The 27,002-nt window shown below is 49.0% G+C and overlaps 1 protein-coding gene across 4 annotated transcripts in view; it reads right to left on the bottom strand.

Moving 5' to 3' along the window:
- CDC42BPB (CDC42 binding protein kinase beta) overlaps positions 1-27,002 on the bottom strand; it is a 121,029-nt gene that overhangs the window by 35,152 nt on the left and 58,875 nt on the right. For all 4 annotated transcript variants that reach the window (XR_003435654.1, XM_027120648.1, XM_027120647.1 and 1 more), the window contains 8 exons: positions 24,493-24,588; positions 17,106-17,254; positions 8,271-8,364; positions 6,237-6,437; positions 4,269-4,517; positions 2,794-2,873; positions 730-896; positions 531-650 (listed from right to left, as the gene is read on the bottom strand). Coding sequence is in view for 3 of the 4 variants with exons in the window: in XM_027120648.1 (XP_026976449.1) it covers positions 531-650; positions 730-896; positions 2,794-2,873; positions 4,269-4,517; positions 6,237-6,437; positions 8,271-8,364; positions 17,106-17,254; positions 24,493-24,588 (1,156 nt within the window). In the remaining variant the exon portion in view is untranslated. The remainder of the gene's footprint in view (positions 1-530; positions 651-729; positions 897-2,793; positions 2,874-4,268; positions 4,518-6,236; positions 6,438-8,270; positions 8,365-17,105; positions 17,255-24,492; positions 24,589-27,002) is intronic.

Genomic DNA, 27,002 nt, shown 5'->3' on the forward strand with positions numbered 1-27,002 from the left:
ATAGGAAACAGACAGAAGGCAATTGACTCGGGTTTGATTTGAGATGAGAGTCAAGTGCAGCAGCAACCATGTGTCAGGTAAGCGGTTAAGACTTAAAGGTGCCTTGAGTCTCCAGGAAGCTCTGATGACCGAGGAACCGCAAAACACACTCTCTCGTGACAATAGAACCAGCATCTAAAACACTGGAAAGTGAGTACAGCCACTGAGGGAAGCTTCAGAAAGGAAAGTTAGGGCAATTCTGTCTTAGAGTGACAAAGAGGAGAATTAAGAGAGAGAAATGCAAAATATTCTGAGAGTTTATGCATAAAATATTAAGAACTGATTCTAGCTGTAACTATAACATTATAGTATTAGAGTTAAGCAAGTTGGAGAAATGATTTTAAATAAGCTGGCAAAACACCAGAACCCTTTGCTACAGTTTAACCTTTTTCCCCTGCTTTTCCATCCAATGAAAAGGACTCTGAAAATTTTCTTGGCAGAGACGAATGCCCAAGAACAGAGCCTGAGCAGTTTGACTTTAGAACACTTGCCTGCTATTTTGTTCTTCAAACGTTCGATTTCTTCGTTCAGCTTTTTGATCTCTTTATCCCGGGCTGAACTGCCCAGGGCCCGGGCCGAGCCGTGGAGGGACTGGACGGTCTGGGTGGACTCTGGGGAAGAGACACACATGAGTGCAGGCCCACGGCAGCGGCAAGCAGACCCCACTGCAGAGGCCCCGCTGCCACTCACCCTGCAGCTTCCTGCTCAGCTCCAGCCTCTCCTGTTCCAGCCTCCGGATCCTCCTCTCATAGGCTTCAACCTGCAGGCTGTTCTCCAAATCCCGCTGCACACCCTCGTCTTTGGTTAACGTACTGGACTGCATTATGCTCTTCAGAGAGCCCCGGTCAGAAAAACAGCTGCAAATAAAGCAACAGGGTTTTCTGATCTACTGAGAATTTACAGTGATTCCATTAGCATTTAAAAACTTCCTGGGGTAAAAGATAAGCCTTTTTAAATTGGCAAACAAAAACACTTGTGAAAAGACTTTATTGTTTATGGAGCCAAAATTAGACAAGAGTCTTCCTTCCTGCAAATGACTGGGTGACAACGGGCAGCGAAGAGGGACGCCCTCAGAGCTGGTCAGAGACATTGCCTCTGCAGGGGAGGGGACGTTAATTTCTTTCTTTCTTGTTGAAGTACTGTTGATTTACAATGCTGTGTTAGTACAGAGCATAACTTCTAAATCATCGCGTCCACTCAACCAGACACTGAAAAGAGAGGGCCTTCTGCACGAGGAGCTGGGCTGGTGGGGCCTGGCTGGGCTCAGGCAGAGGCTTCCCAGGACGCTCACCCTGGAGCCTGCAGCGAAGTGAGTCGGCGAGGGCACACTGGCTCCACGCTGACTGGAGACGGTTCCTTCAACCCTCCGGGGCTCATCTTCCCCCGAAGACTGAACACCCTGTAAGGTTCCTTCAATTCCAGCACTCTCACCAGCACAGATAAGCTCCTCACCAACGACCAGCCGACTCACAACACACAGACTAAGGCCGAGGATGGTTCTCTCCATCAGAGCTTAACTCGGGGACAGGTTACTTAGTTCCTCTTGCATTTAACGTGACAGTGACGTCAGGGACGTCTCTGAGTCCTACAATGCATGCAGCGAGGCACCCACCGTGCACGCGCAAGCACACACACACTCACAGGAGGGGCTGGCTGGTGTTTCTCAAAGGTGGCCCGAGGGTGCTGTGCCGGCTGGCACTGCCGGGGTCCGGGGTCCGTTCCAGGAGGAGGTCCCTGGACCCAACCCAACACACCTGAGCCTCGGTCGCGGGGACGGGGCTGGGATCCACAGGTGTGATAAGCACCCAGTGAACCGAATGCAGTGGAAGGTCTAGCACCTCTGCAGAGGGGCTAATAAATCAACACGCCCAGCACGCCCTGGAACGCCTCCTTCTTGGCTGGAAGGCATGTGCCGTAAGTTTGGCTTACGTGCTGTCTAACTCCGGCATCCACACCTAAAGAGAGTTTCTACAAGCTTGAGCACAAGTAACCCTCTTCTGCAAGGAATCTGTATCACTTCAGGCACCGTGGCAGCTCCATTTGTTTTATTTTACCCGCCTTTCTTCCTAACCCCTCTCTTCTTGGCCCAGTTTCCTTTTAAAAGCAAGTTAGAGCGTCTCCGGCAACGCAAGTCTGCCAGAGGCCCATTCGAGACAGAGGCCGACGCAGACAAACACCAGCCGGGGCTCCCGGGGCTGGAGCCACATGTGGGGCTCATGCTCTCAGCTCTGGCGGGGACTGTGCTGCAGCCCCACCCATGGGAGCGACGGGGCCGTGGCTAAGAGCCCTGCAAAAGCGAGTGGGAACCCTGATGAAGATGGCGCTCAGCCGGGCGTGAATGGACACCGTGCCACTAACTGCAGCCACTGATGTCCCATCGGCACAAATCCTGCCAGTGCCGATGGCCTACAGAGATCAGGCGCCAGCAAACCATGGCCCGAGGGCCAAATCCTCTCGAGCCTGCTTTTGTACCTCCCATAAGTTCAAAATAGTTTTTACGTTTTTAATGGGTTGTTAAAAATGAAAAGTATACAACAGAGATCTCAAAGCCTAAAGTATGTGCTACCAGGCCCTTTATGGAGAAAGTCTGCCGACCCCGCCATACGTGGCATCACGTGCAGCACCAGGTGTGCACTTTTAAAGGACAAAGCCATCTGGCGCTCCCGTAAGCACAGCCCTCTCAGCACTCGGACTGCTCACCCCCCCGGGGGGTAAGGCTCCTGCTCTGCAGCTGAGCGATAAATGCTGACATACCTTTCCGTGGTGAATGTAAAACCGATGAATGGCAAATGTAATCCAGAAAAGCCCGTATGAGAACCAGGAGGTAGTATTTCCTGCGCAAGAACACACACAACATAAACGAAATTATGTTCAAACAAATGGCAAACAAGGGAGAAAAAGTATTACCCCAGGATGAACTCAAGAGTGCAGCGGGGAGAACGGAGGGCGCTTCTGGAATGTTGCCTCCATGGTGCCACCTGCATGGGGCTGGGTACCGGCAGGTCCACTTCCCGCTCCTGGCAGGGGCCAAAGCGTGACGCAGTTAAGGGGATAAACCCACTGCTTCTGATGATCATAATGGCACGGGTCCAACTTGGATCAGGCTGCTGACTGTGAACCTTCTAAAGCGGCAGGATCCCCACTCACCGTGAGCCTGGGCAGGGAGGAGTGGGGGACCCGGGGCAGGGGCTTGGGCTCTGGGTTCTTGGCCTGAAACAGAGGCCAAGGTAAGAGGCAGGGTTTGGAACCCAAAGGTGGACTATTTTAGACAGGTTTACTACAACTCTATTTTTCAATATGCGGGTCCTTCTCTATTAAAAATAAAAGCAAAGTTATTTATCTGGAGAATTGCAGTGTGGAAACAGTTTCTCTGAAGTCCAGGAAAAATCCTTTCAACAATGATAATACTTTTCTCACATCATCTAAACGTCAGCTCTTATTTTACTAAGAAAAAGTCTGTAGGGAATAATCAAGATTTTTCTTTTACTTGGTTGAAACCTCAGTTTCTCTATCCCCAAACAAAGACACACGTATAGACTAATAAGGCTGAGTCTGATGACGCCAAAATAGTTTTACAGCACATGAGCAAAACTCTCTGGGGGCCAAAGGTATACTGACAAGTGCATCAGAGGCCCTGACAGAAAAGGTCAGACACCAGAGGGTCCCAGGGCCACATCCCAACTTGAAAAACCCACAACCTGAAACATCAGCAACTCAAAATCGGCCCATCACCACTGTCACTCCTGACTTCCTGAGGCGTAAGGAAACATTCACGCACACGCTGAACACACGTGATGGCAGGAAGTCTGGATGTCCTCACGCACAGGGTCAGTGAGAAGGACCGGAAACCCTGAGGCCCACGTACTACCTGTGGGGCCGCAGGCGGGCTCCTGGCAGTGGTGACAACGGAAGTGACGTTCTAATGTGATAACGTACCTGACGCTGTTTCGCAAAGGTACAAAGCCATGAAGATAAAAGTAATTCTGATGAATTCTAAAACAAAACAGCTATTTAATAACTCCATTTTACTCAAATTGAGTAACCCATCATTTTAAAAACGGGATGTTAAGGACCAAGCCATAGGCTGGGATAAAAGGTACATTTTCTTGAGACAACTGCCAAAACTTCTGGAGCCCAGCACAGTTCTAAGATTCGCCACCTCCAAGGCGAGCGACCCTGTGCGCTGCAGACCCCCTGGGGTGCGACACGGGGACGGCCGCTGCACTTACAGCGTTCCTCAGCACGTCGTCATCCACGTCAAAGTTGGACGTGTCGGAAGGACTGCTCACATCCGGGATGTAAGGGGCTTCCAGGTTTCGTATATTTTCCCAGTTCAGTCCTTGGAAAAACGCGTGCTTCTTGAAGTCCTCCACCCCATTCTGTCCCAGCCGGCGCTCCCTACTGCAGATCAGCCTCTGGATGAGGTCTTTCGCCTCCTCGGACACGTCTGTGACGTGGGATGGGAACTGAAACCGCTCCTGGAGGGGGAAGGGGGCAAATCAGGGGACACGTGATGAAAACACTCAGAAAAATCTAAGGTGCACAGACATCACAGGGAACAGAGTAGAAACAACAGCTCCAAAGCAACAGTCACTTTTTATTTCATGGTAACTAAGTGCAACCAAAGCTAATGAAGCCTAATTCCAGAAAAGCAAACATAAAAATCATAAGTCTTGCTGGTTTTCCTCATGGCAGACTTGTTACCACATTGCACATAAATTAAAACAGTGATAAATTTTCACCTATCAAGGTGGCAAAGAATGCTGACAACAGGCTGTGGGTGGGAGAGAAACTGGCACAGCCTTTCAGAACGCATTTTGCCAACAGCTGTGGCAGTTCCACTTCCAAAAATTTAGTCTAGAGAAACGGTCCCAAAGAGAAAACATAACATGTTCATGATGCCATTCTATTCTGACCAAGAAAACTGAAAAGTACCTAAATGCTCATCAAAAAGGGACTTGTTAAAACAAGATACGGTGCACACATACACAGAGAGTAAGGTCCACCTCCGCGTGCTGACAGAAAGAGGACCAAAACCCCGGCCATACGCAGTGTGATGCCATTTATCTAAATGCCAACCCCCCACGCCAGCTTAAGTCCACAAGGCCACATACCACCATGGCACAGTGGGCCTGAGCACTGAGCCGCCCCTGCTGTCCCGGGCTACAGTGGAGACTGAATAAAAGAACGAAGAGACCACTAGGCCAGGCCCCACAGGCGGCAGGCGCTTGGAAACAGCAGGTCTCGCTGAGAAGTATACGGGGTGTTTTTCACCATCTATTTACTGCATGCACTTTTGCATGTCTGAAGTTTTTATAGTAAGTATATATTAATTTATAAATAAAAAATTATTTCTACTTTGGGAAAAGTGTTTTTTTAAAAAACAGTATAACTTGCTTTGATTTAAACAGAAGACCCTTTACCACTTTAGTGTTAATCTGCTCCCTATCTGAGCAAATAAAGGGAGACACGGCTGCAGGACAGATGGCAGACAAGTGGGAACCTTGCTGGGGTGTGTGAATGACAGAGCAGGTGGGGAAAAAAAGAGTGCTGTAAGCAAACAGGCAGAAAGGATGAAACTGGCATTAGAAAGACATTTGATAAGGAGTATGAAGAAAAAATACAGATGACAAAAACATTAGATGGAAGAAGAAATAATAAACAGAAAAACGAAGGAAACAGAAGAAAGCAACGTTGAAGTGAGAAATGAACAGCTGGGAAAAGGAAAGGGGAAAAATAAGAGGAAAAGAAATAGGATCAAGAAAGGACTAAGAACGCTACTATGTTGAGATGTGTGATCTGTTCATGACAACTGACTTCTGGGCAAACAGGTTTGAGAGTCTGAGCTGGCATCTGGTGGATCCAGACGCACAGGTGGTCAGTGGGCCACCCTCTCTGGCAATTCCCACCCCACACGGCACCGCGGGTACCTGCGTTTTCCTACCGAAGCCCGCTTCTCCTGCAGCGATCCTGGCCCGATGAACCCGTCACCCTCCGCCAGGAAACAGAAGCATCCTTGGAACCTCCCCTCCCACCCAGCCTTCTGTGTCAGCAGCCTGTGCAGACTCCCGTCTGGCTGCCCAGCCTACTCCACCCCGTCCCTCTTCCCCAGTGACTCCCCCTCAGGCTGCCTCCCTTGCCTTGGGGCCTGCGCCTCGGGACTAGAACAAACAGGGTGTGGAAATGTGACAGCTTACTTCATGGTTCATGATCTTTCCATAGGTCTCCACAAGGGATTCTGCATAAAACGGTGTTTCTCCATAAAGCATCTCGTACATGCAGACACCTAGAGACCACCAGTCGCACTCGGGGCCGTACTTGCCCATGCCGTCCTCCATCGCCTGCAGGATCTCTGGGGAGATGTAGTCAGGGGTGCCCACGGCCACAGAGGACTGCACCTTAGGGGAGAGGGCGGTTGGTGTTGAAGGGAAACCCTAGGGCATCTCTACTTTCAAATTCCTAATTATTTTCTCTAAAACAGGGACAGCAGATGATGAAATCATCATGGAATAAAACTGGCACCTGATCATGATTTAAAAACCTAAGAATTCAAAATTCAATGCAAATAAGTGTTGCTACAGCACTAAACAGAGGCAGTGTCCGGAATGCACGGGACTCTTGCAGGCTGGGTCTTTCAACGCCCAAAGGCCCACCAAGCCTCCACATGGCACTGAAGACACACATTCTCCACTGCAGCTCAAAGTGTGGTCCAAGGACCATGTGCATCAGCCCAACCCTTCTCAGACCTTCATGCAGGGACACCATATACCTGTGAGACAGAGATTCTAAGACGCTGCATTTCTAACATGCTCCCAGGGGAAGTCCAGGCTGCTCACCACACCCTACCCTCTGGCCCCCAAACAGGAATGTCTGGAAGTAGGTCCAGGGATCAGCTGGGTGCCTGGACACTCCCTACATGGGGCACTGGGAATGGACCTGAACGTAGCGACACCTCTATGGAGGGCTACAACTGGTGAGGTGGCAACCATCCCGGAGAAGGCAAGGGTGCTGCGCAGGCTGAGAGGTCACAGACCGGCCTCAGAGCACGTGGAGTGCACAGGCCTGAGGGTCAGGCAGGACATGGAGACAACAATCCAGAAGGCCCGTCTGCACAAAGACCAGGCTCTCCCTGGGTGCCAGCCCCAGAGCCATCTGAATGACTCAGCGGGGAGTCCTCAGGAGCTCTGACCGGGCAGCAGGGCAACAGCCGTCGGGAGCTATCGCAGGATGAGTGCCACCGGGACGGGAGTGCCATGCAGGTAAGAGAGGTGACCAACGCTCCGGCTCAGACCAAGGCCACTGCTCCCGTCGTTACAAGACTGGCTTCGGGGACAGCACCAATATATCAATCAACGCGTGGTCAAGACTTCCAGAAATAAGAGATTGGCTTTGTGGAGAGAAAGTGAGGAAATCGCTTCTCTCATTTGAAAACACTGTCAAGTGATGCCAGTTTTACAGGTTCTTTTACTGCTGCTTGAAAACTCACAGTAAGAACGGGGGCGGGGGTCTGCTCTCCTCTGGAGAAGTAGTTGCATTAGACTTTATGATATGTGTAGATTCTAAAGAAAAGTCTCCCAAACACCTCACACTGAAACTGTGACAAGGGCCGCAAGGGAGAACGCAGACGACTCCCTAACGCACTGGAAGCCGCTGGCTGGAAGCAGCTGAGTGAGGTGCAGCAGCCCCACCTGAGGCCACTCAGCCAGCGTGCTGGTCCAGCTGAGGCCCAAGCCCAGCCTCCTGGTGACGGCCCCTCCGGGGAGGTCCTCCTGCTGTGCAGGGAGTGTCCGTTGGCCCTTGGAACAGGGGTATCAAGGCCCCCATTTCTACATCTGCAACACCCCTGGCTGACAGGAAGTCCCGCCCCAGACGGAAACGAGAATGCACCATCACCCAGTTAAGGTCTGTCCACCTGGCAGGCATTTTAAGCAAGGACCCAAGGGCTGCCTCTCTTTCACTGCCGTGCTGGCACACTTTTAGCTGCCTAGGGATCTGAGGAAACCTGACAACCCCCCTTTTAGAAGGCATACGTATTACTTTTGTAAACATAAAAAACAAAGATGTTTTAAACTAAATAGAAAATTTCAAGTGTCTCCTAAGTGCATTCGTCTTAATTTACATTAATAAACTTGGTTTCTTAATTGTATCTCAAATTGAAAATGTAAATAAGCCCCTTCTAATTGCAAGCAAACCCCAAAACCAAATGGAAAATCTCCAACAAAAATACCTACAGTTCCATCATCATTCATCTTCAAACACGATCCAAAGTCAGCCAGGCGGATATGACCATTCACATCCAAAAGGACATTGTCAGGTTTAATGTCTCTGTTAGTAAAATAAATACATAAATTAACCATTTCCATGCAACACATCAGGTAGGTCAAAGCCCTTAACTGGTAGCGGATCAGCGGGGGAAACGCTAGCATCAGTCATGACAGCTGTAACAATCCAAGAAAACATCCCCGTGATGATGCAGTCGGGCGTGGCAGCAGCAGTCACCACCAGCGCTCACTCCTGCACACCAGTTAATCCCCCATTACCACGCTGAGACACCGTTACTGTTCCCACCCACCCACCCAGCCTGCGAACCAATGCTTCCAGAGCACCTGCCTCGTGCCAGGCGCTGCTCTTGAGCCCGGGCCTACGACAGTACCAAGACGGCGCTGCCCTGCCTTCACGAAGCCTCACACCAGCTGGGGTGTCAGGAAATGAACATGCAAATGCACAGATATGCACATGGTCTTGGCATCCCTGAGTACAATCCACGGGGCAAGTGCTACAAAGAAACAGGAGGAGATACAAAAAGAGGTAGAGGGACAGAGTGTGAAGCGAGTCAACGTGGCCGTTACCACTGAGAAGAGACGCCTGAGCAACTGGGGCAAAACAGCTACAGACCAACAAAGCACCACGTACGCCAAAACTGTATTTTAGAGACAACAACAGGGAAGCTCCAGAGTGGAGCAGTCTGCCCAGTTACACAGCAGCAGGAAAGTAAACTGTCCCACTAAACCCGTGGTCTTACTGACGGTTCTTCTGTGCACTTGCCAACACCGGGCAGGGATGGGGGGACGGCAGGGTGGACTTTAAGGAACTAGCCCTCCTTCCTGGCAGAATAAGCTTATGCGACTGGAAAAGCCACATAAGCACGAAAAGGAACAGAAACTTTAAAAGCAGAGGAAGACATTCACCAAGAAGAGTACAAGGATGTTTCCAGCAGCACAACTTGTAATAGCCACAAAGTGAGATCCACCTAACGTCCACCTGCAGGAGACAGGTAAAGCAGCGGGCTGTCCTCACGTGACAGAATGCTACATCTCAATGAAAACACACAGGAGCACCAACTACTCCCAACACAACAGACGAGTCTCACAAAGAAATGTGAGCAAAAGATGATGACAATTCTTACCCCAAAAGAGAAACAAAGCAAAAAACCCTTCTAGCACTCCAAACGGAAATAAATCTCCTGAAATAAACACCCAAGAATATGAAAAACAAAACAATATAATCCCTCAGTGAGTCAGAAAAATAAAAACTAAGAACAGGGGACTTCCCTGGTGGTTCAGTGGTTAAGACTCCGTGCTTCCACTGCAGGGGGCGTGGGTTCAATCCCTGGTCAGGGAACTAAGATCCCACATGCCCTGCAGTGTGGCAAAACAAAAAGGAAACAAAAAAAACCTACAAACAGAACTAGACAAACATAGGGAGAAGTGAAAAGAGAGTTGATTTAACCCAGGAAAGAAATAGAAGAAAAAGACAAAATCTTAATAGAAATAAGGACTAAATTATAAGATGCCAAAGGGGAATCAATTTAAATAAAAATCTAATGAAAGGCATTGAAGAAATGGAGGAAAAGGTCTGGAAGAATAAAAATGAGACAAAGAATTAAAAAGGGTCAGAGAGAAAGTAGCTGGAGACTGAAATGGAAGACAAGCAAAGAAGGCACAACATATACATAACAGGAGTCCCTAAAGAAATCAAAACAATAAAACGTAACTAACATTTGAAACTATACTCCAAGAGAACTTTCCAGAAGTAAAAAAGACCTGAATCTACAGACTAAAGGGCCCATCAAATTTAAAAATAAATAAATAAAATGTCCTGTTTTTTGGAGCCAGACAAGTTGATATGGAACAACCAACATGCAAGAATAGCTAGAAAAACACTGAAGAGAAAGAGGTATGATGGGGGGACTTGGCCGTACGTGATTTCAAGCCTCCATGATTAAAGCAGTGTGGTCCCAGAGCACAGAGAGAAAGACGACAATGGAACAGAATAGAATGTCCAGAAACAGACCAAATTCATAAAGAAACTGAGTATATAATAAAGATGTTATCTCAAATCAGTGGGCAGACACAAATAAGTTTCATGCTGGGACAACTGAAGAGCCTTTTAGTTAAAGATAAAATCAGATTCATTCTTTTTTTTTTGCGGTACGCGGGCCTCTCACTGTTGTGGCCTCTCCCGTTGCGGAGCACAGGCTCCGGACGCGCAGGCTCAGTGGCCATGGCTCACGGGCCCAGCCGCTCCGCGGCATGTGGGATCCTCCCGGACCGGGGCACGAACCCGTGTCCCCTGCATCGGCAGGCAGACTCCCAACCACTGCGCCACCAGGGAAGCCCCGATCCATTCTTTATACAAGAATAAACTCCAAATGGATAAGAGATCCATACGTTAAAAATAAAACTATTAGAAGAAAACATGGGTTTTCTTTTTCTCTGGGGTTTTAAAAAAAAGTACTTCTAACTATGACTCAAAATCCCAATGTAATAAAAGACCAATAAATTTAATACATTAAAAAATCTACATGGCAAAAGACTACAATAAGCAAAATCAAAAAGCAAATGGCAAACTGGGAAAAAATATTTGCAACATATATTACAGATAAAGGGCAAATGTTTAGCAACTGAAGGGAAAAAGCTAGAAATCAGAAAAATGGGCAAATGACATGAAATAAATAACTCACACAGAAAGATATAAAAATGAAATTCAACTCCGCAAGAAAGACAAAAAACAAAAACAAAAAAACCCAACTGTATAACCATCTCTAATCCATCAGATGGCAAAAACATAAAAATATACTATGTTGCCAAGGCTGCAACGAAACAGGCACTTTCATACATTGCTGGTAGGAACACAAAAAGGTATATCTCTACGGATGGAAACTGGCAACATCTGATAAAGTTAAAAAAAATGTTAGTATATATCTAATATGTATTTTATTTCTCTGTCGATCCAGTGATCCCACTTCTAGGAATTCACCCTAAAGACACACCGACAGTACAAAAAGATATAGGTACAAGGTTATTCATTACTGCATTATTTATAATCGCAAAATACTAGAAACAACCTAAATGTCCACCCACAAGAGAATTAACTATGGTACCGATACATGTGGCGTGCTGTGCAAACGTAAAAGAGAATGAAGAGCTCCATGAGCTGATACAGAATGATTTCTAGGATACGTTAAGTGAAAACAACAAGATGCGTTAAGTGCATATTTAACCATGCTACCTTCTGTTTAAGGAAAGGAGAAATAAGGAAACATGTCTGCTCATCTTGCATACACACACACACACACACACACACACACACACACACACACGATAAACGGAAAACAAGGAACTGGTTACTTAGAAGGGGCAGGGAATGAGGTGGATGCGATAAGGAAGGAAGTGACAGTTCTGAGTATAACCTTGCTTAGTTTTGGTATTATCGAAGCATGCTTGTGTTCTACATGCTTAAAAAATGAAACGAAATCAACAAAGATGGGAAGGGGCACCTGAAATGGAAAGCTGATGAAACCAGTGAACCCAATTGTATTTCAAACCAGTAACACGACAGCACTGAAGGGAAATGGGGTAGAAAAAAAACCCCAAACCTAAGTAACTTACGGCAGAGAACCTGACACTTGCAGTTGGGAGGTGGGGTTAGGGCTAGGGTTAGGTTTGTTTTTAGTAGGATAAAAGCAGAGCGAGGGTCCCTGGTAGCTCAGGACTTCCCTGGTGGTGCAGTGGTTAAGAATCCGCCTGCCAATGCAGGGGGCACGGGTTTGAGCCCTGGTCCAGGAAGATCCCACATGCCGCAGAGCAACTAAGCCCGTGTGCCACAACTACTGAGCCTGCGCTCTAGAGTCTGCGAGCCACAACTACTGAAGCCCATGCGCCTAGAGCCCATGCTCTGCAACAAGAGAAGCCACCGCAATGAGAAGCCCGCACACCGCAAGGAAGAGTAGCCCCCGCTCGCCGCAACTAGAGAAAGGCCTGCGTGCAGCAACAAAGACCCAACGCAGCCAAAAATAATAAATAAATAAATTTATAAACTATAGTAATAAAAAAAGCAGAGCAATTCTGAAGCTACTTCAGATACATGGCAGGGCTGGGCAAATGACTGGACGTGCTGGTGCTGCCGGGAGCCAGAGGAGGAGACGGAAATGGACCAGGAGAAAGCCAGAAGGGTAACTCGTGATTCCCAAATTAGACATGGGTCTGTATGTATAAATGCAGACGTGTACAGACATGCACTTTACTCTGTCCACTGAGGGGCCTAAAACAGACACCCTGTAACTCTGAGCACACCCAGCACCCAGATATGGTCTTTAAAACCATCCCCCACTAAAGGCACCAGGGTTCCTCAGAGAAGGTACGAGATGAGCCAGAAACTAAGGCAGTTCTCAAAAACGATGAGGGCATGTCAGAAACATGGGAGTCAGGTAGAAGGGGCTTCCACTGGCCAAATACAGGACAATATAAGCATAAAAAGAATTCAGACAATGACAAATTATAAACCGTTGGGGTGACAAAGGATCCAGGTACCCACACTGATAATAAATAGACAAATGGGAGAGAAGGGAGGCGCTTCAACGTGGAGTGGATCCTGGAGTTTGGAAATCGTCATTTTGCAACCATCACAGTAAAGGCTGGACCAGGCAAAAATCATCAACAGATACTAAATGTAGGGGGACACTCTGAAGAGGATGTATGCATGATCTTAAAGTGCCTCCCCACAGATTGCTTTTAGATACAAAGGGGAAAAAGTCCTAACTATGCAGCAGTGAATCACTACTTGAGTCTAAGAAGACGGGTGGGGAGGGTCTTCACAAAGGTTGCCCCTCTCCCTTTATACCCTCCAGAGGTGTTCAGCTGCTAACCATATGCGTGCACCTTTTTTTCCCAATGGTGTTCGTTTATCTGGGCAGCATGATTCTCTATTTAAAATATAATAACATCAATAAATGTTATTTAAAAAAAAACTGAATTGCCCATTTGCATGCAGGGAGGTTACAAAGAAAGGCCCTCTCAGCAAAACACCAGGGAGGCCGAGGGCAAGGACTAACCCAGAGCTCCTACCAGCAGTGCTTCTGAGCTGGGCAGGTGGTCCCCACAGCACCAACTGAGAGAGCAGCCAATCCATGAGTGGACTGTCCCCATGGGCCACCACCTTGCTTGGGACTAACCCAGCCCATTCTCCCTCCAAACCCAGCAGTGGCCGCTTTTCCAGTAGAGTCAGGGGCACAGCTGAGAAGCAGCTCCAGTCCCCCGAAAGGGCCTTTTCTCTGTCGGCTGTTGTGACTCTGATTAAAACGGTGGAATTGGCCGGGGCGGGGCCAGGTGGGTGGGATTACAGCCCTGGACAGACTGCAGTCTGATTTTCCTTTCCTGTTCTGCCCGTGATGCGCTGAGAAGGGAGGCCCTCCCACCCACTGCAGTCCCATTTCTGAGCGACACACAGTGCGCCCATGGGGCTTCCTACTGCAAAACCAACCCGCAGGCTCAGTGGAGGTGGCGCGGGGCTGGTCCCTGTGCCTCCATGGACAGGCCTCCGCGCCAGCCTGGCTCCTGGAGGCCCCGGGCTGCCTCTGTCTTCATCCAGGTCCTCTACTCCTACTCCACGCCTCTTCTACTCGGCTTTGTAGTTTTCCTTTTCTAAGGCCTTTCTTTTTTTTTTTTTTTGCATTACGCGGGCCTCTCACTATTCTGGCCTCTCCCGTTGCGGAGCACAGGCTCCGGACGCGCAGGCTCAGCGGCCATGGCTCACGGGCCCAGCCGCTCCGCGGCATGTGGGATCTTCCTGGACCGGGGCACGAACCCGTGTCCCCTGCATCGGCAGGCAGACTCAACCACTGCGCCACCAGGGAAGCCCTCTAAGGCCTTTCTTGTTCTCTGAATATTCCTTCTCTTAAAAGTGTACCTGTTCTTATTTCGATCGTAAGCTGTACGTATTCTGTTCTCTCTGGGGATGTGATTTCCCAGCTGCGATCCTTCGTGAGCCTGTTGCTCTCCGTCTCTGCCTCTGCTGGCATCTGGGTCTGACCTCTCAGGAAGCGGCGGCACCCACCGGGGGGGTGGGCTCCCAGGTCCGAGCTCCCCACTGCTTCTGGCACAGTGAGCCTCGCAGGGGTCCAGAGCCAGGGAGCAGCCGTTCCGCACGCAGAAGCCCGGCCGGCGGGGCGGCGGGCACTGCCTGAAGTCGCCAAGGCCCACATCCTCCCACGGGAAAGGGCCCCAAGCTACGGTCTGAACCACGCTCCTCAAATCCACCAGTGAGAACACTCTTGTGCTGATGAAACTCATTTACTTCTGGCCCCGCCAAATGCAGCCTCAACATACATCCCCCTGAGACTGGGTAGGACTGACTTCCTGTATTACCTAACTTTGTGAACTGTCTAGCAAAAACGCAAAGCTTACTGTTTTCACTAGGTCATTCAAGCACTTAGTCTGAATATGGAGTTGACTTTAAGGGAAAAAAAGTTCTTGAATTATTTTAATGTTTCCTACCATGCCCAGAGATTAAAAGACAGAGCAAAACTTCTACACAACCAATTAAGAAAATGAGGAGAAAGCTTCCTAATTAGGGAAAAACAGGAAAGAATAAACTATTCAAAAGACAGTCAAATTAATTTCCCTGGAGCTCTGTGACAAATACAAAGACATTCATCTCTCTGTTGTGAATTAGGCAAAGTTCTCTCAAGAAGAGTATAAAATCTAATGTTGAAAACAACAACAATAACTGTTATAAAAGCAGGCGTAACGACATTAAAGAAAACAGGAAAAAGAGGAAATGCCCTGTCCCAAACCTCATGGCCCTAAAAGCAGCAACCGCTATGGGGGGCAGCTCCCTGGGCTCGCCCATGACACAGGGACCTATGCACAGCGCCCTGGGCAGGAGCGTGTGGTCCCAGGCAAGCTGCCCCCCCAGCCCCCCGCAGGGCAATGAGGTCACACTCTTGGCAGGACTTGAAGGGCTGTTACTTTGACACTGGTAGCCATTGCTACCCTCAGAGCAGGAGCTGCGTCTGCTTAGGAAAATCCCTGACAGGCTCAGAGGCTCAGCCCGACCACAGTGCAAGGTCAGGGGACTCATGACAGCTGCAAACCTCTCGACGGCAACACTGAATTCCACACAGGATCATCTATCAGTCATGTATGTGAATGGAATTAAGATGCTCCTCTCAAAAAATTTATTTCACACACCTCCTTTTCCAGAAACTGCTGGAGGATATGTGCCACCAAATCAGAAGAATAAACCAAGAAACAGAAAGACGCATGACTCAGAAAACAAGGGAGCCCATCCCAGGGAGACGGCAAGAGAACCTCTCCACTCAAAAAGAAACCTCACGATGAGAGCCACCAGAGCAGGAAGGCGTGGGAAAGACAGAGGGATGGATCCGGGAAGGTAGATCGAGGACTGCTGGTGTGTCTGAACGTACAGAGCTTTACAATTTGGTCACGATATTTGGGGATAGTTAGTGGCAGCTACACAGAGAAGTAGCCAAAGAAAAAACAGTGCAATCATTAACTCCAGAGGAAACAAAACTTTACATAGGAAGTGTAACTATTTATACCACAAGGCTCATCTGTAATATTTACACAGTATACTATAAACGCCACACACTGATCTAACCAAAAGTTATTACATTTGACCCCTGAACAACACCAGGGCTGGGGTGCCAACCTCTGCGCAGTCGAAAATCTGAGTATAACTTCACAGTCGGCCCTCCATAGCCGTGGGTCTGCACCCACAGACCGTGTAGGACTGTATTATGTATTTAGTGAAAGAAATCTGAGTGTAAGCGGACCCGTGTAGTTCAAACCCATGTTGTTCAAGGGCCAACTGTATTTTACTAACTGGGGCCAGATGGGAGAGGGAAGTTTGAGAGTTTGTGTGGGAGACAGGGATGAGAGACGAATGTACTTACTTGTGTCCAAGAGTCAAATCTCCATATCGACAGACGTGGTCTAAGACCTCCCCACCCCACACACAAAGGGAAACAGCAATGAAGCCCGTTATTTAGAAATACGGAAGTAAACAGAAGAAACAAGTAAAAACTGTCCATTGTTGCCTATGGCAAGGGGCAGCAGGGTGGGGGATGGCTGGAGACTCACGTTTTGTTTTAAGCCCTGTACAACTATTTGACTTTTTAAAACTACTGCCGTGAAATACTTTGATAAAAATAAAATAAGTAAAACAGAACAAAACCAACAAAACCCCACCCAAACCCCACAGGATTAAAGCACTGTCTTAAATGGTAGAATGAGACTGACACAGAGGCACAGGCTGGCTGAGGCACTAAGGCCGCTGTCCTGGCGGGGGAGGGGTGGGGAGGGCAGGAGTGGGCCCCCCGCCCCCCGCCCCCGCCTGACATGCAAGAGCAGTTACACTCACTCAATTCAAGTCCTTTACGATGCTGTGATGTGAGCTCCTCTCCTCAACCCAAGCCCCCTTTCCTGAGTGTTTTATGGGTGATTGAGGCATGAGCTCTGGGGGCTGGGCAGGGGAGAACATGAGCCAATGGCAGGTAAATATCAAAAGACAAGGTGACTTCAGCTGACAGCAATTAGAGCGTCACAACAGTCACGTAAAGCTGGGGTCTCCTGGGAGCCAGGTGCTGGGGTGTAAAGCAGCGACCTGGTAAGGCATCCTGCACCATGGCAGTCAAAGGGAGGACCCGCTAACTGCACGACTTCCCTGCACAGCCTGGGACTGGGGTCCACGACTCAGGGGACTCTGAAAGGAATATCCCGACACATTAAAGGTGATTTCCATAAAATATATAACAAGGTGATTACCTGTGCACGTAATGAAGCTGATGGATGGAATCGATAGCCAACACCATTTCACCAATGTAGAATCTTGCCATATCTTCTGGAAGCTTGTCCTCAAATTTACTGAGCAGGGTCAGTAAATCACCACCCACGTAATAATCCATGACTAAGTACTACAGTTGGGAAGAGAAGGGCAGAGAAGACGACATTCAGCCACCACGAAACCTAACAACCAAAGGTCAGCTTCCACTGCAGGAGCTCTGGACTCCTCAAGTCCGGGTGGACGGCTTCCTGCAGTTCCTGTCATCCAGGACTTCCCCCCAGAACAAGGACCCTGATGGACCATGATGCTGCTGTAGTTGAGAAGAGATTTCAGTAAATACTTATTCTTCTTGTCAATAAAATTTCTACCTGTACAACACAATCAGATGGTATCAATATAGAAGTCACATTCCATTTATAAACTGATGAAAGGACCACTGGTTTCTCTTTTTTTTTTTTTTTGGATTTTATTTATTTTTATACAGCAGGTTCTTATTAGTTATCTACTTTATACATATTAGTGTATGTATGTCAATCCCAACCTCCCAATTCATCCCACCACCCCCCCCCACTCTCCCCCCTTGGTGTCCATATAAGGCGACACCTGTCTCTATTTCTGCCTTGCAAACCGGTTCATCTGTACCATTTTTCTAGATTCCACATGTATGTGTTAATATATTTGTTTTTCTCTTTCTGACTTACTTCACTCTGTATGACAGTCTCTAGGTCCATCCATGTCTCTACAAATGACCAAATTTCGTTCCTTTTTATGGCTGAATGATATACAAGATATTGTTGTGGGGTTTTTTTGCCACACCGGGCGGCATACAGGATCTTAGCTCCCCAACCAGTGATTGAACCTGCACCCTCTGCAATAGAGGCGCAAAGTCTTAACCACTGGGCCACCAGGGAAGCCCCTGAAAGGACTGCTGATTTCTTGGTATCGTTCAATCTTCCTATGTAAACTAGCAGTGTTATTATTTTTGATTTGTACAAATCATTTTTTCATATTCTTCAGAAATATTTTACCCCAATCCCCTTCATTTTTATTGAGATGAAACACTCTTTAAATTCTATAATGCTTTACAATTTTCAAGTTTCACACACATGTTCTCATACAATCCCATAGAAACCCCCTTTTCAATTCCCTACCCCTATACTGCCCCTCTCCCTTCCCTCTCCCCAATGGTAACAATTAGTTTGTTCTACGTATCTGTGAGTCTGCTTCTTTTCTGTTATATTTACTAGTATGTTGTATTTTTTAGATTCCACATATAAGTGATATCACACAATATTTGTCTTTCTCTGACTTATTTCACTTAGCATAATACCCTCCCATCCACCCATGTTGCTACAAATGGCAAAATTTCATTCTTTTTTATGGCTGAGTAGTATTCTATTACATATATGTTATATACATATATACATCTTCTTTATCCATTCATCTGTTGATGGACGCCTAGGCTGGCAATTGTAAAAAAACAAACAAACAAAAAATGCTGCTATGAACATTGGGGTGCATATATCTTTTCAAATTAGTGTTTTTGGTGGGGTTTTTTTGGATATATACCCAGGAGTGGAATTGCTGGATCATACAGTAATTCTATTTTTAGTTTTTTGAGAAAATGCCATACTGTTCTCCATAGTGGCTGCACCAATTTACATTCTCACCAACAGTGTAGGAGGGCTCCCTTTTCTCCACAACCTTGCCAATGTTTCGTTATTTGTGTTCTTTTGGATGATAGCCATTCTGACAGGTGTGAGGTGATATCTCACTGTGGTTTTGATTTGCATTTCCCTGATGATTAGCGATGTTGTGCGTCTTTTCACGTGCCTGTTGGCCAGCCGCATTTCCTCTTCGGAAAAATGTCTATCAGTTCTTCGGCCCTTTTTTTAAAAAATTTATTTATTTTGGCTGTGTTGGGTCTTCATTGCTGCATGCGGGCTTTCTTAGTTGCGGTGTGTGGGCTTCTCATTGCGGTGGCTTCTCTTGCTGCAGAGCACGGGCTCTAGGCGTGCAGGCTTCAGTAGTTGCAGCACAGGGGCTCAGTAGTCGTGGCACGCGGACTCTAGAGCACAGGCTCAGCAGTTGTGGCGCACGGGCTTAGTTGCTCCGCAGCATGTGGGATCTTCCCGGACCAGGGATCAAACCGGTGTCCCCTGCACTGGCAGGTGGATTCCTAACCACTGCGCCACCAGGGAAGTCCCTTCCGCCCATTTTTTAATTAGGTTAAAGAAGAATAAACAAAATAATAATGTCTGAAGAAAATAACAAAATGAAGTCCCATAACATACATTATAAAGAAATGAAAATTAAAATAGTTTTGTGTTGATTCACGGATACAGTGAGAGACTAATGACATACAAAATTCAGAAGGAAAATAAACGTATATGGAAATTTCACCTACAGTAAAGGCAGGAGAGGAAAGAACAGATGCAGATTCACAGTGTCTCCCTAGAGACCCCAGCCCATGCATAGGCAGCTGAGCCTCTGTCTCCCCAAGTGTCTGCGCCCCGAAGGGCTGGTGTTCCTATATGTGCAGGGAGGATATTCAATGTTTGAGAAAGGGCATCTTGGGCTATGGTCTGACGGGTGTCTCTGCTGGCTCAGCACACACTATATAACCTGTTCTCAGGGCCCGTGCTGCATTCCCTGGTGAGCTGAGCTGTCACTGCCATCAGTAAAGCTGTGTCACCTGCACCTGACCCGCCTTCTCTGCCCGGGAACCCCGGGAATGGCCACACCTCATTTGAGTGATTCCAGCAGTTGATGACCTGCCTGATTCCAACTCTGTGGGGGACCCGACTCCCCCAGGGCCATGGGTGGTTAAGAGTCTGCGATCGGTCCACAGAGGGACCAGGCGTGTGGGGACGTGGGGGGCAGGACATCCCAACACTTGGATATTCTTTGTCTAGACCACAAACTGGCACAGGCAGAAGATGCCAACTTCTCAAAAAAAAATGTGGAAATAACAAACATCCTTGATTATGAAAAACAGATGATCTTCTTCTGAAGATGTGCTAGAATGGAAACTTCCTGGACAGGAACTTTTTCTTTTTCTTTGTGAGAAATCCTCCCCCTCCAAAATTGGAAGGACTTTATAAATCATGTCAAGAGGCACACAGGAACCAACATAGGCAGAAGACGCCAACTCCTTTAGGAAAAAAAATATGTGGAGATGACAAACATCCTTGATTATGACAGACCATCTTCTTCAAAGCAAATGCTAAGATAATAACTGCCTAGATGGGGAAAATACATATATACACGTACATATATTTAATCAGTGGAAAAAATGACTGAAAGGTTCGACACTCCAGGAGGTGCTCTAAAAGCTAATGGCCCAAAGTGGAAGCACAAATAATACTCCATCAAGTTTTGTGCGGTTTAAAACTATTTCTCCAGTTTCTCCTGCCACACGAAGAGGACACAGGACCAGAGAAGGGAGGTGAATTACCTAAAATCACAAAACCAGCGGCTCTTATTAGAAAAACAGTTTCATGAACAAACTGAAAGGTAAGTTCCTATGGGTGCATCCCCACGGAAGGGTCAGAGAATGCACTGCTGGAGTGGAAACCAGAGCCCCAAGAGGGCAAAGGCCGAGGCGCTGGGTGTGCTCCACCAAGAGCACTGGGCCATCCCTTCGCTCAGCGCTCACGGGCCCGGGGCCAGCAGTGCTGGGCAGCCTTCCACCGGAAGACAGTCTTCCACTGGAAGACAGCCCCTCTGGCTGCACCCTGAAGGCTACGGTGGAGGAGCCCCAGGGGCTGTGGAGACCTGATGGGGTCATCCCACCAGGCAGAGAGAGACTGGCATAGCCAGAGTCAGGGCGGCAGCCAGCACCCCTACTGCTGGGGCTGCCGAGCAGAGACCGCTGGAGAAGCTGTTCCCCCCAGGAACCGCCCCCTTTGATGCTTTTAAGAGATGGATGCCCTGGTCTGAGCAGTTAACTTTTAACCAATGAACAGAGAGAGGAAATCCCACTCCCCGATGACTCAGCCAGAGAGACAATCCTTTAGTATTATGGAGACCCTAGTACTAAGAGCTACCGTTCGTGGTGTAACTATAATGTGCTGTGCCTTCAGGTTCTACGACTTACAGCCACCATCACTGTTAATCCTCAAAACTGCCCTGGCCACAGCTACTGTCATGACCGTGGTTTACAGGTAAGGAAAGGAGGCTTGATGACGCAGCCTAAGTCACCCAGCTAGCAAGCAGCAGAGCTAGGATGTGAACCCAGGCAACTGGACTCCAGGTCCTTGGTCTTAAATGAGGCATAGTGTCTCCTGGGAGAGGGCAGCCATCAGCCCGTGGCCGGGCCTGTCTAAGGAGGAAAGCCTTCCCTGCAGATCCCTGTTCACAACAGCCCTCCCATCCTGCCTCAGAACTCAGCTTTCAAGACTCACCTCACTCGACCCCTCCGCTGAGAAGCCTCCCTGATCTCCCTGCCCCCTCCTGCCCAACGGCAGCCTCAGTCGGGCCTCCCACCCTGGCCTCCTGGCACTGTCACCCATCCCTTCCACCCAAGAGCGGCTTCTACGGGCGGGAGTCCTGTCGCTCCCACGCCTGGCACAACTCCGGTCACACAGACGACTCTCAAAGGACGTCTGCTCGCTCACTCTCTCAGTAACAAACTTGTCGGCACCCGCTAGGCGACGGGTCCCTCCTCCACGGGGCTGACATCACGTGGGGGGAGGTGAACACAGGAATTCAGAGTGACGGGACCAGGAAGAAAACCCAACTGTAGGCGTGGGAGGGCCCGACTGGCGGCTCCCGCACACGGACACCGTGAGGACCCAGCCCGGGGGTCTGAAGGGCAGAAGGAAGCCGGCTGGTCCAGGGTCGCCTTCCAGACAAAGGGACTGAGAGGAGCAGGAACGTGGCCCCTGGAGACACGGGAACCGGCAACTGGGGCAGAGCGCGGCGAGTGCAGACGGGCTGAGGCCGGGCCCCGCGGGCCACGGCAGGGACGTCGGGCTCCACTCTGAGAACCACGAGAAGCTGCATCCTGCTCCACGATTATAGCTTCCTCTGGCTGCCCTGTGCAGGGCAGACTCGAGGGGGAGGGACGAGAGCAGGACCAGAGAGGGGCCCAGCAGGAGGCAAGGGTGACAGCGCTGGGGAGGGTGGGCAGAACGACAGCTGGGCAGAGCACAGGTAATCCGGGGGAGCAGACCACAGCACCTGTGGACGGACACACGGGTGAAGGAGAATCGGGTGCCCCAAAAGAAAACAGTGGGAGTGAGGCAAGCGCCGCATCTAGCGGAGCTCAGCGGTTTCCCTGTCCACCTAGAAATCTGAAAAGAAAAACAAAAGTGTATCACAGCGGTGCCAAATACGATTAATGGGCTCCTGGAAAACAAGTTTACAAGAAGAGTAACCTGCAAAGGCTGATAGGGCAGGCAAGTAGAAACGTATTTTTGGAATAAGAGAACGCTACCAATTATGTCCCCTGTCACATAACACAGAATCCTGACTTGAGTCGATAAGGCAACACCCTTTTAGTTACTGGTGAAACAAGTTTAATTCTTACGAAACGCCCAGTCTAGATACCCACAGTAGCAACTCTAACACAAGCGGGCTCTGTGGGGTGGGCTCCGTGTCACGGAAGACCCCTCACCCTGCTGCACCCTGCGCCCCAGCGGCACTCAGGCCGCTCACTTCCTGTCTCATTCCTCCTCACCTCCTCCCCGCAGGGCAGTGACCGCCCCTAAAAACGCCACTCGTGGGTGGCAGAGGCAGGAGCCAAACCCGGTCTTGCAGCCCCGTGTTCACGAACTAGGAAGGGCCAGGGCCCCTGCCATCCTCCTCTCCGCGGTCTTCACCGTACGTCTGACTGGGGAGCTCCCAAACTCAAGAAGATGCTCCATCACCGGAATTCCTTACCGGCTGCTCTGACTCAGAATAAGCTGGCAACACGCTACGCCGACTGCAGGGAAACTATCTGAAACAGAAAAAGCTGTCTTCCTTCTGTGCAGACCCAGACTAGCACTCCTTAGAGATTTCATTCAGTTCTTATCAAAATAGGAAGTGAACTGGAGACAGTCCACTCAACGCAGGGACACTGGTCCCAGAAGCAACGGGTTATGGAAAGATGGCCCCAAGCAGGAGGACTCTTTTCTCAGCCAGAGGGAGGGCACCGCGCACCACCTCCTGCCAGAGGGGCCCGGGCTGGGCCTGGCACAATCCCTGTATCTGTGTGATAAGCTTGGACAAATGACTTCCTCCCTCCTTGCCCCAGACCCCATTCATAAAATGGTGGAAAATCATGAATGCCTGACTCACTTGGCCACTGGGAAGAGTGACCGCGATAACCCACAGGTTGTGCTCAATAAACCCCAGCTGCCCCTTCCATCAAACACATGTGTTTTCAATCTAAATAAAGACTATAACGAACTATTTCACCTAATCCTAGACTACTGTATCCAAGGGAGTTCTCTGATGTCTGCAAGAGATTATTTTAAGATAAATAAAAGAAATCCTCCATGACTCCACTTGTAAGCAAATGCAGCCCACTACTGCGAGTGAACTTACAAGTCAGTTGTTCTCGAGAACACAGCCGAGGCCCCTGCCTTCGAGGCCCCGTGCAGCCACTGCTGGGGAAACATGCCAGCTGTGCCCCGGCCAGAGGAGCTGGGCTGAGACCGGCTTCCCTGAGGTCTGCCCAGGCCCCGTCTACCCAGAGCTCCACGGTGCGGACATTTTTAGGTTTAGGCAAACCTGGAAAGTCATTCTCAGAGTTAAAAGTCCTAACAAAGCAGTCGTGGAGTCACGCAGGCCCTGAGCCAAAAGTCTGGTGTCCCTTTCACTCCAAACTGGTTGTCTTGCATCTGTTCTACTAGGCGTCCGAGCGCAATTCTACCCACGCACGTGATCACAAAGCTGATTAGCCTACACTGCAAGTGAGCCCCAGCTCCAATCAGAACAAACAGGTGACAAGAACAAGGGGACCGAGAGTCACCCCAAAACCTGTGTCAGCGGCTCCAGCGGGGAGGGCTGCAAACCAGCACGTGCCACTCGACCTGGCCGTCAGGGAAACGTGGCAGAAACACCCACTCGGTTAAAGGGTCAAACATTTTAAATCCCCACAGCAATTCCTTACTCTTTTAGTGATTCAAGGTAGAAAATGTTTTAACCCCCAGTTTATAATAAACCAAGAATACAATAAGCCCCTTATCTAGTGATTAGAGGGAAGAGTCCACCTGACGATTACACGAAAACAAACCTCAGTTTTATCTGTCAAATACACATTTAGGCAACGACAGTTCCGGGTCTCACTCATTTTTTAGTGGCAGCACAAAGGAATCGAAACACTTCAGTGAGATGCCATTTGATAGAGTCCTTAAGTTCTTGGTGACCCACACCTACCAGGTAATTTTCATCCTGAAAGGCATAGTGCAGCGTGGTGATCCACTGACAGTCCCCATTCACCAGCACATCGCGTTCTTCCCGGAAACAAGCCGTCTGTAAAGAATTGGGGAGAAAGTCAGTCTGTGTCCATCGGGAAAGTGCCCTGCAGAGCACAGTCCCAAGCAGACAGAGGCTCTGCAGACAGTGTCCCCGGCCTTCTGGGACGCAGGGACCCAGGCGCACCGCCGCCTCCCAGTGGGGCTCCTGGCACCAGCTGAACCTCTGCTCTCTCCTGCTCCTGCAGCCCAACCCTCACCCCGGTGCACCAAGGGCCGCTGAGAACTCACCTCCCCACCTGGGGCTTGCACCCACCCTCCCACACACGCCGCTTCCAGGGCCAGCACGCCAGGTTCACCCCAGCTCACGCGTGCGTTTCAGCTACAGCTTCTGAGCTGCCCCCCATTCCAGTGTCGCCGACTTCTCGGGGTAGCCTGTGGTGTGGCTGCCCCTCATGTCCCATCCCCTCCACCCCACCCCCATCGCAGGACTACAGGTCAGGAGCCACACGGCTGGCCGGACAGGGCACAAACCTGCTTACTGATCTGAGTTACAGACCTGGGTCGCTTATTCTCAAGAAATGTGATTTATTTACAGTACACTGATGCACATGATGCTAACAGGACTCTCCTATGAAGACCCATGGCCTGCAGCACACGGGCAGAAGGCCGTCTTTTAGGCTGCTGTGGGTTGCTGATTTTTTTTTAAGAGCTTTAATACACAGGTAGAATCTGTATTTAAAAGGAACAACACTCAGCATAAAGCCCGTTCTTAAACCAGGATCGCCAGTATGGTACCCACAGAGAGGAAATGTACATACTGTTCAATAGTGTTAAGAGCAGATAAACTTTCTAATTTTTTTTTTATGACCAAAAAAATAAAGAACTAAAAGCCCAGCCCGGTCTATAAGTTATGAACTTCCATTGCCTAGTGACTTTTCTACTGCCAACTCTTGTTGAATTCATGCTTTTAAAGATGAGTTTTTGAAGTCAATATTATAAAATTAAATATTTAAAATAAGCCGACGAAGGGCTTCCCTGGTGGCGCAGCGGTTAAGAATCCACCTGCCAATGCAGGGAACACGGGTTCGAGCCCTGGTCCGGGAAGATTCCACATGCCGTGTATCCCACTAAGCCCATGTGCCACAACTTCTGCGCCTGCGCTCTAGAGCCCGTGAACCACAACTACTGAGCCCATGTGCCACAACTACTGAAGCCCACATGCCTAGAGCCTGGGCTCTGCAACAAGAGAAGCCACTGCAGTGAGAAGCCCGCGCACCACAACAAGGAGTAGCCCCTGCTCGATGCAACCAGAGAAAAGCCCACGCGCAGCAACAAAGACCCAACGTAGCCAAAAATAAATAAATAAAATAAACTTAAAAAAATAAAAATACAATACAATAAGCCCACTAAATGAAATGTGAATAAAAAGATAAATTACCTTAACCAGCACTGTATCTATATTACATTTTTGTAGGTATCACACACACATACACTTACAGCCCATTGTACACATTCTAGGATAATCACCATGATTAGCAGACAATCTTGGACTTGGCGCTGAGTATGCCAGTTAAATAGGTTCTGTGTAACCAGATTTACATTTAAAAAGCAATATTTACTTTTCTAAAATGTACTCACTCACGGTGACATCTGGGTAAATACTAACTAGTATGATAAGGTGAGAATCACCTCTCCCTAACCTGAGGACCTCACACACACTTCACTCCAGAGGTTAACATAACAAGTCATACCATGTATGGCTCAGCTATCACCTTTCAAAAATCAATCACTCCTGTAAAAATATAAACTTCAATAGAATTTGCTGCTAGTATTTCTTTCCCCAAACACTTATTTCCTTTCCCAAACTTTCATGCAACAGTAGACGTTTCCCCCGACAAGAGAACTGCTTCAGTGATTTTCCTGTGTTTGCCAACATGCCAGTGATGACATGAAGAAGGGCTGCCAGGGCCGAGGCTGCAGGACGAGGTGAGGAAGGTGATGGGTGAGGATGGCGGGGAGGACACCAGCGGAGCCAAGAGGGACGGAGGCTCGGAAGGGGGTGGCTGAGGCCGAGTCATGGGCCACCCACATTTCGAGCCCTGGTGGCTGCAAAACTGGTGACGACTCAGTCAACCAACATGCATTTATTGAGCAATAAACAGGTGTAAGACCTTGTGCTGGGTGCTATAGCTGGAAAGAGGAAACGGGTGTAGACAGGGAAGGAGGAAAAGCCACACGCAGTGTAACATGATGAACCTGAGACGCTGGGGGCGGGGTGGGGGGGGGGGATGCTGAAGCGGAAGTGCCCGGCGAGGGAGGGAAAACCTGAGCTCAGGAGAGCCACGCGGCCTCAGTGAGAGGCGTGTGTACTGTCCGCACAAGGTGGCGACTGTCATCGGCAGGTAAAAATCCAGAACAAAAGAGGAAAGGGCCACCTAGAATCACGAGGAGGGTTTAGTGACAGGATGA

This window comes from Aethalodelphis obliquidens, unplaced genomic scaffold, assembly GCF_003676395.1.
Source record: "Aethalodelphis obliquidens isolate GAN/ISIS:26980383/991018 unplaced genomic scaffold, ASM367639v1 scaffold21, whole genome shotgun sequence".
Lineage (NCBI taxonomy): Eukaryota > Metazoa > Chordata > Mammalia > Artiodactyla > Delphinidae > Aethalodelphis > Aethalodelphis obliquidens.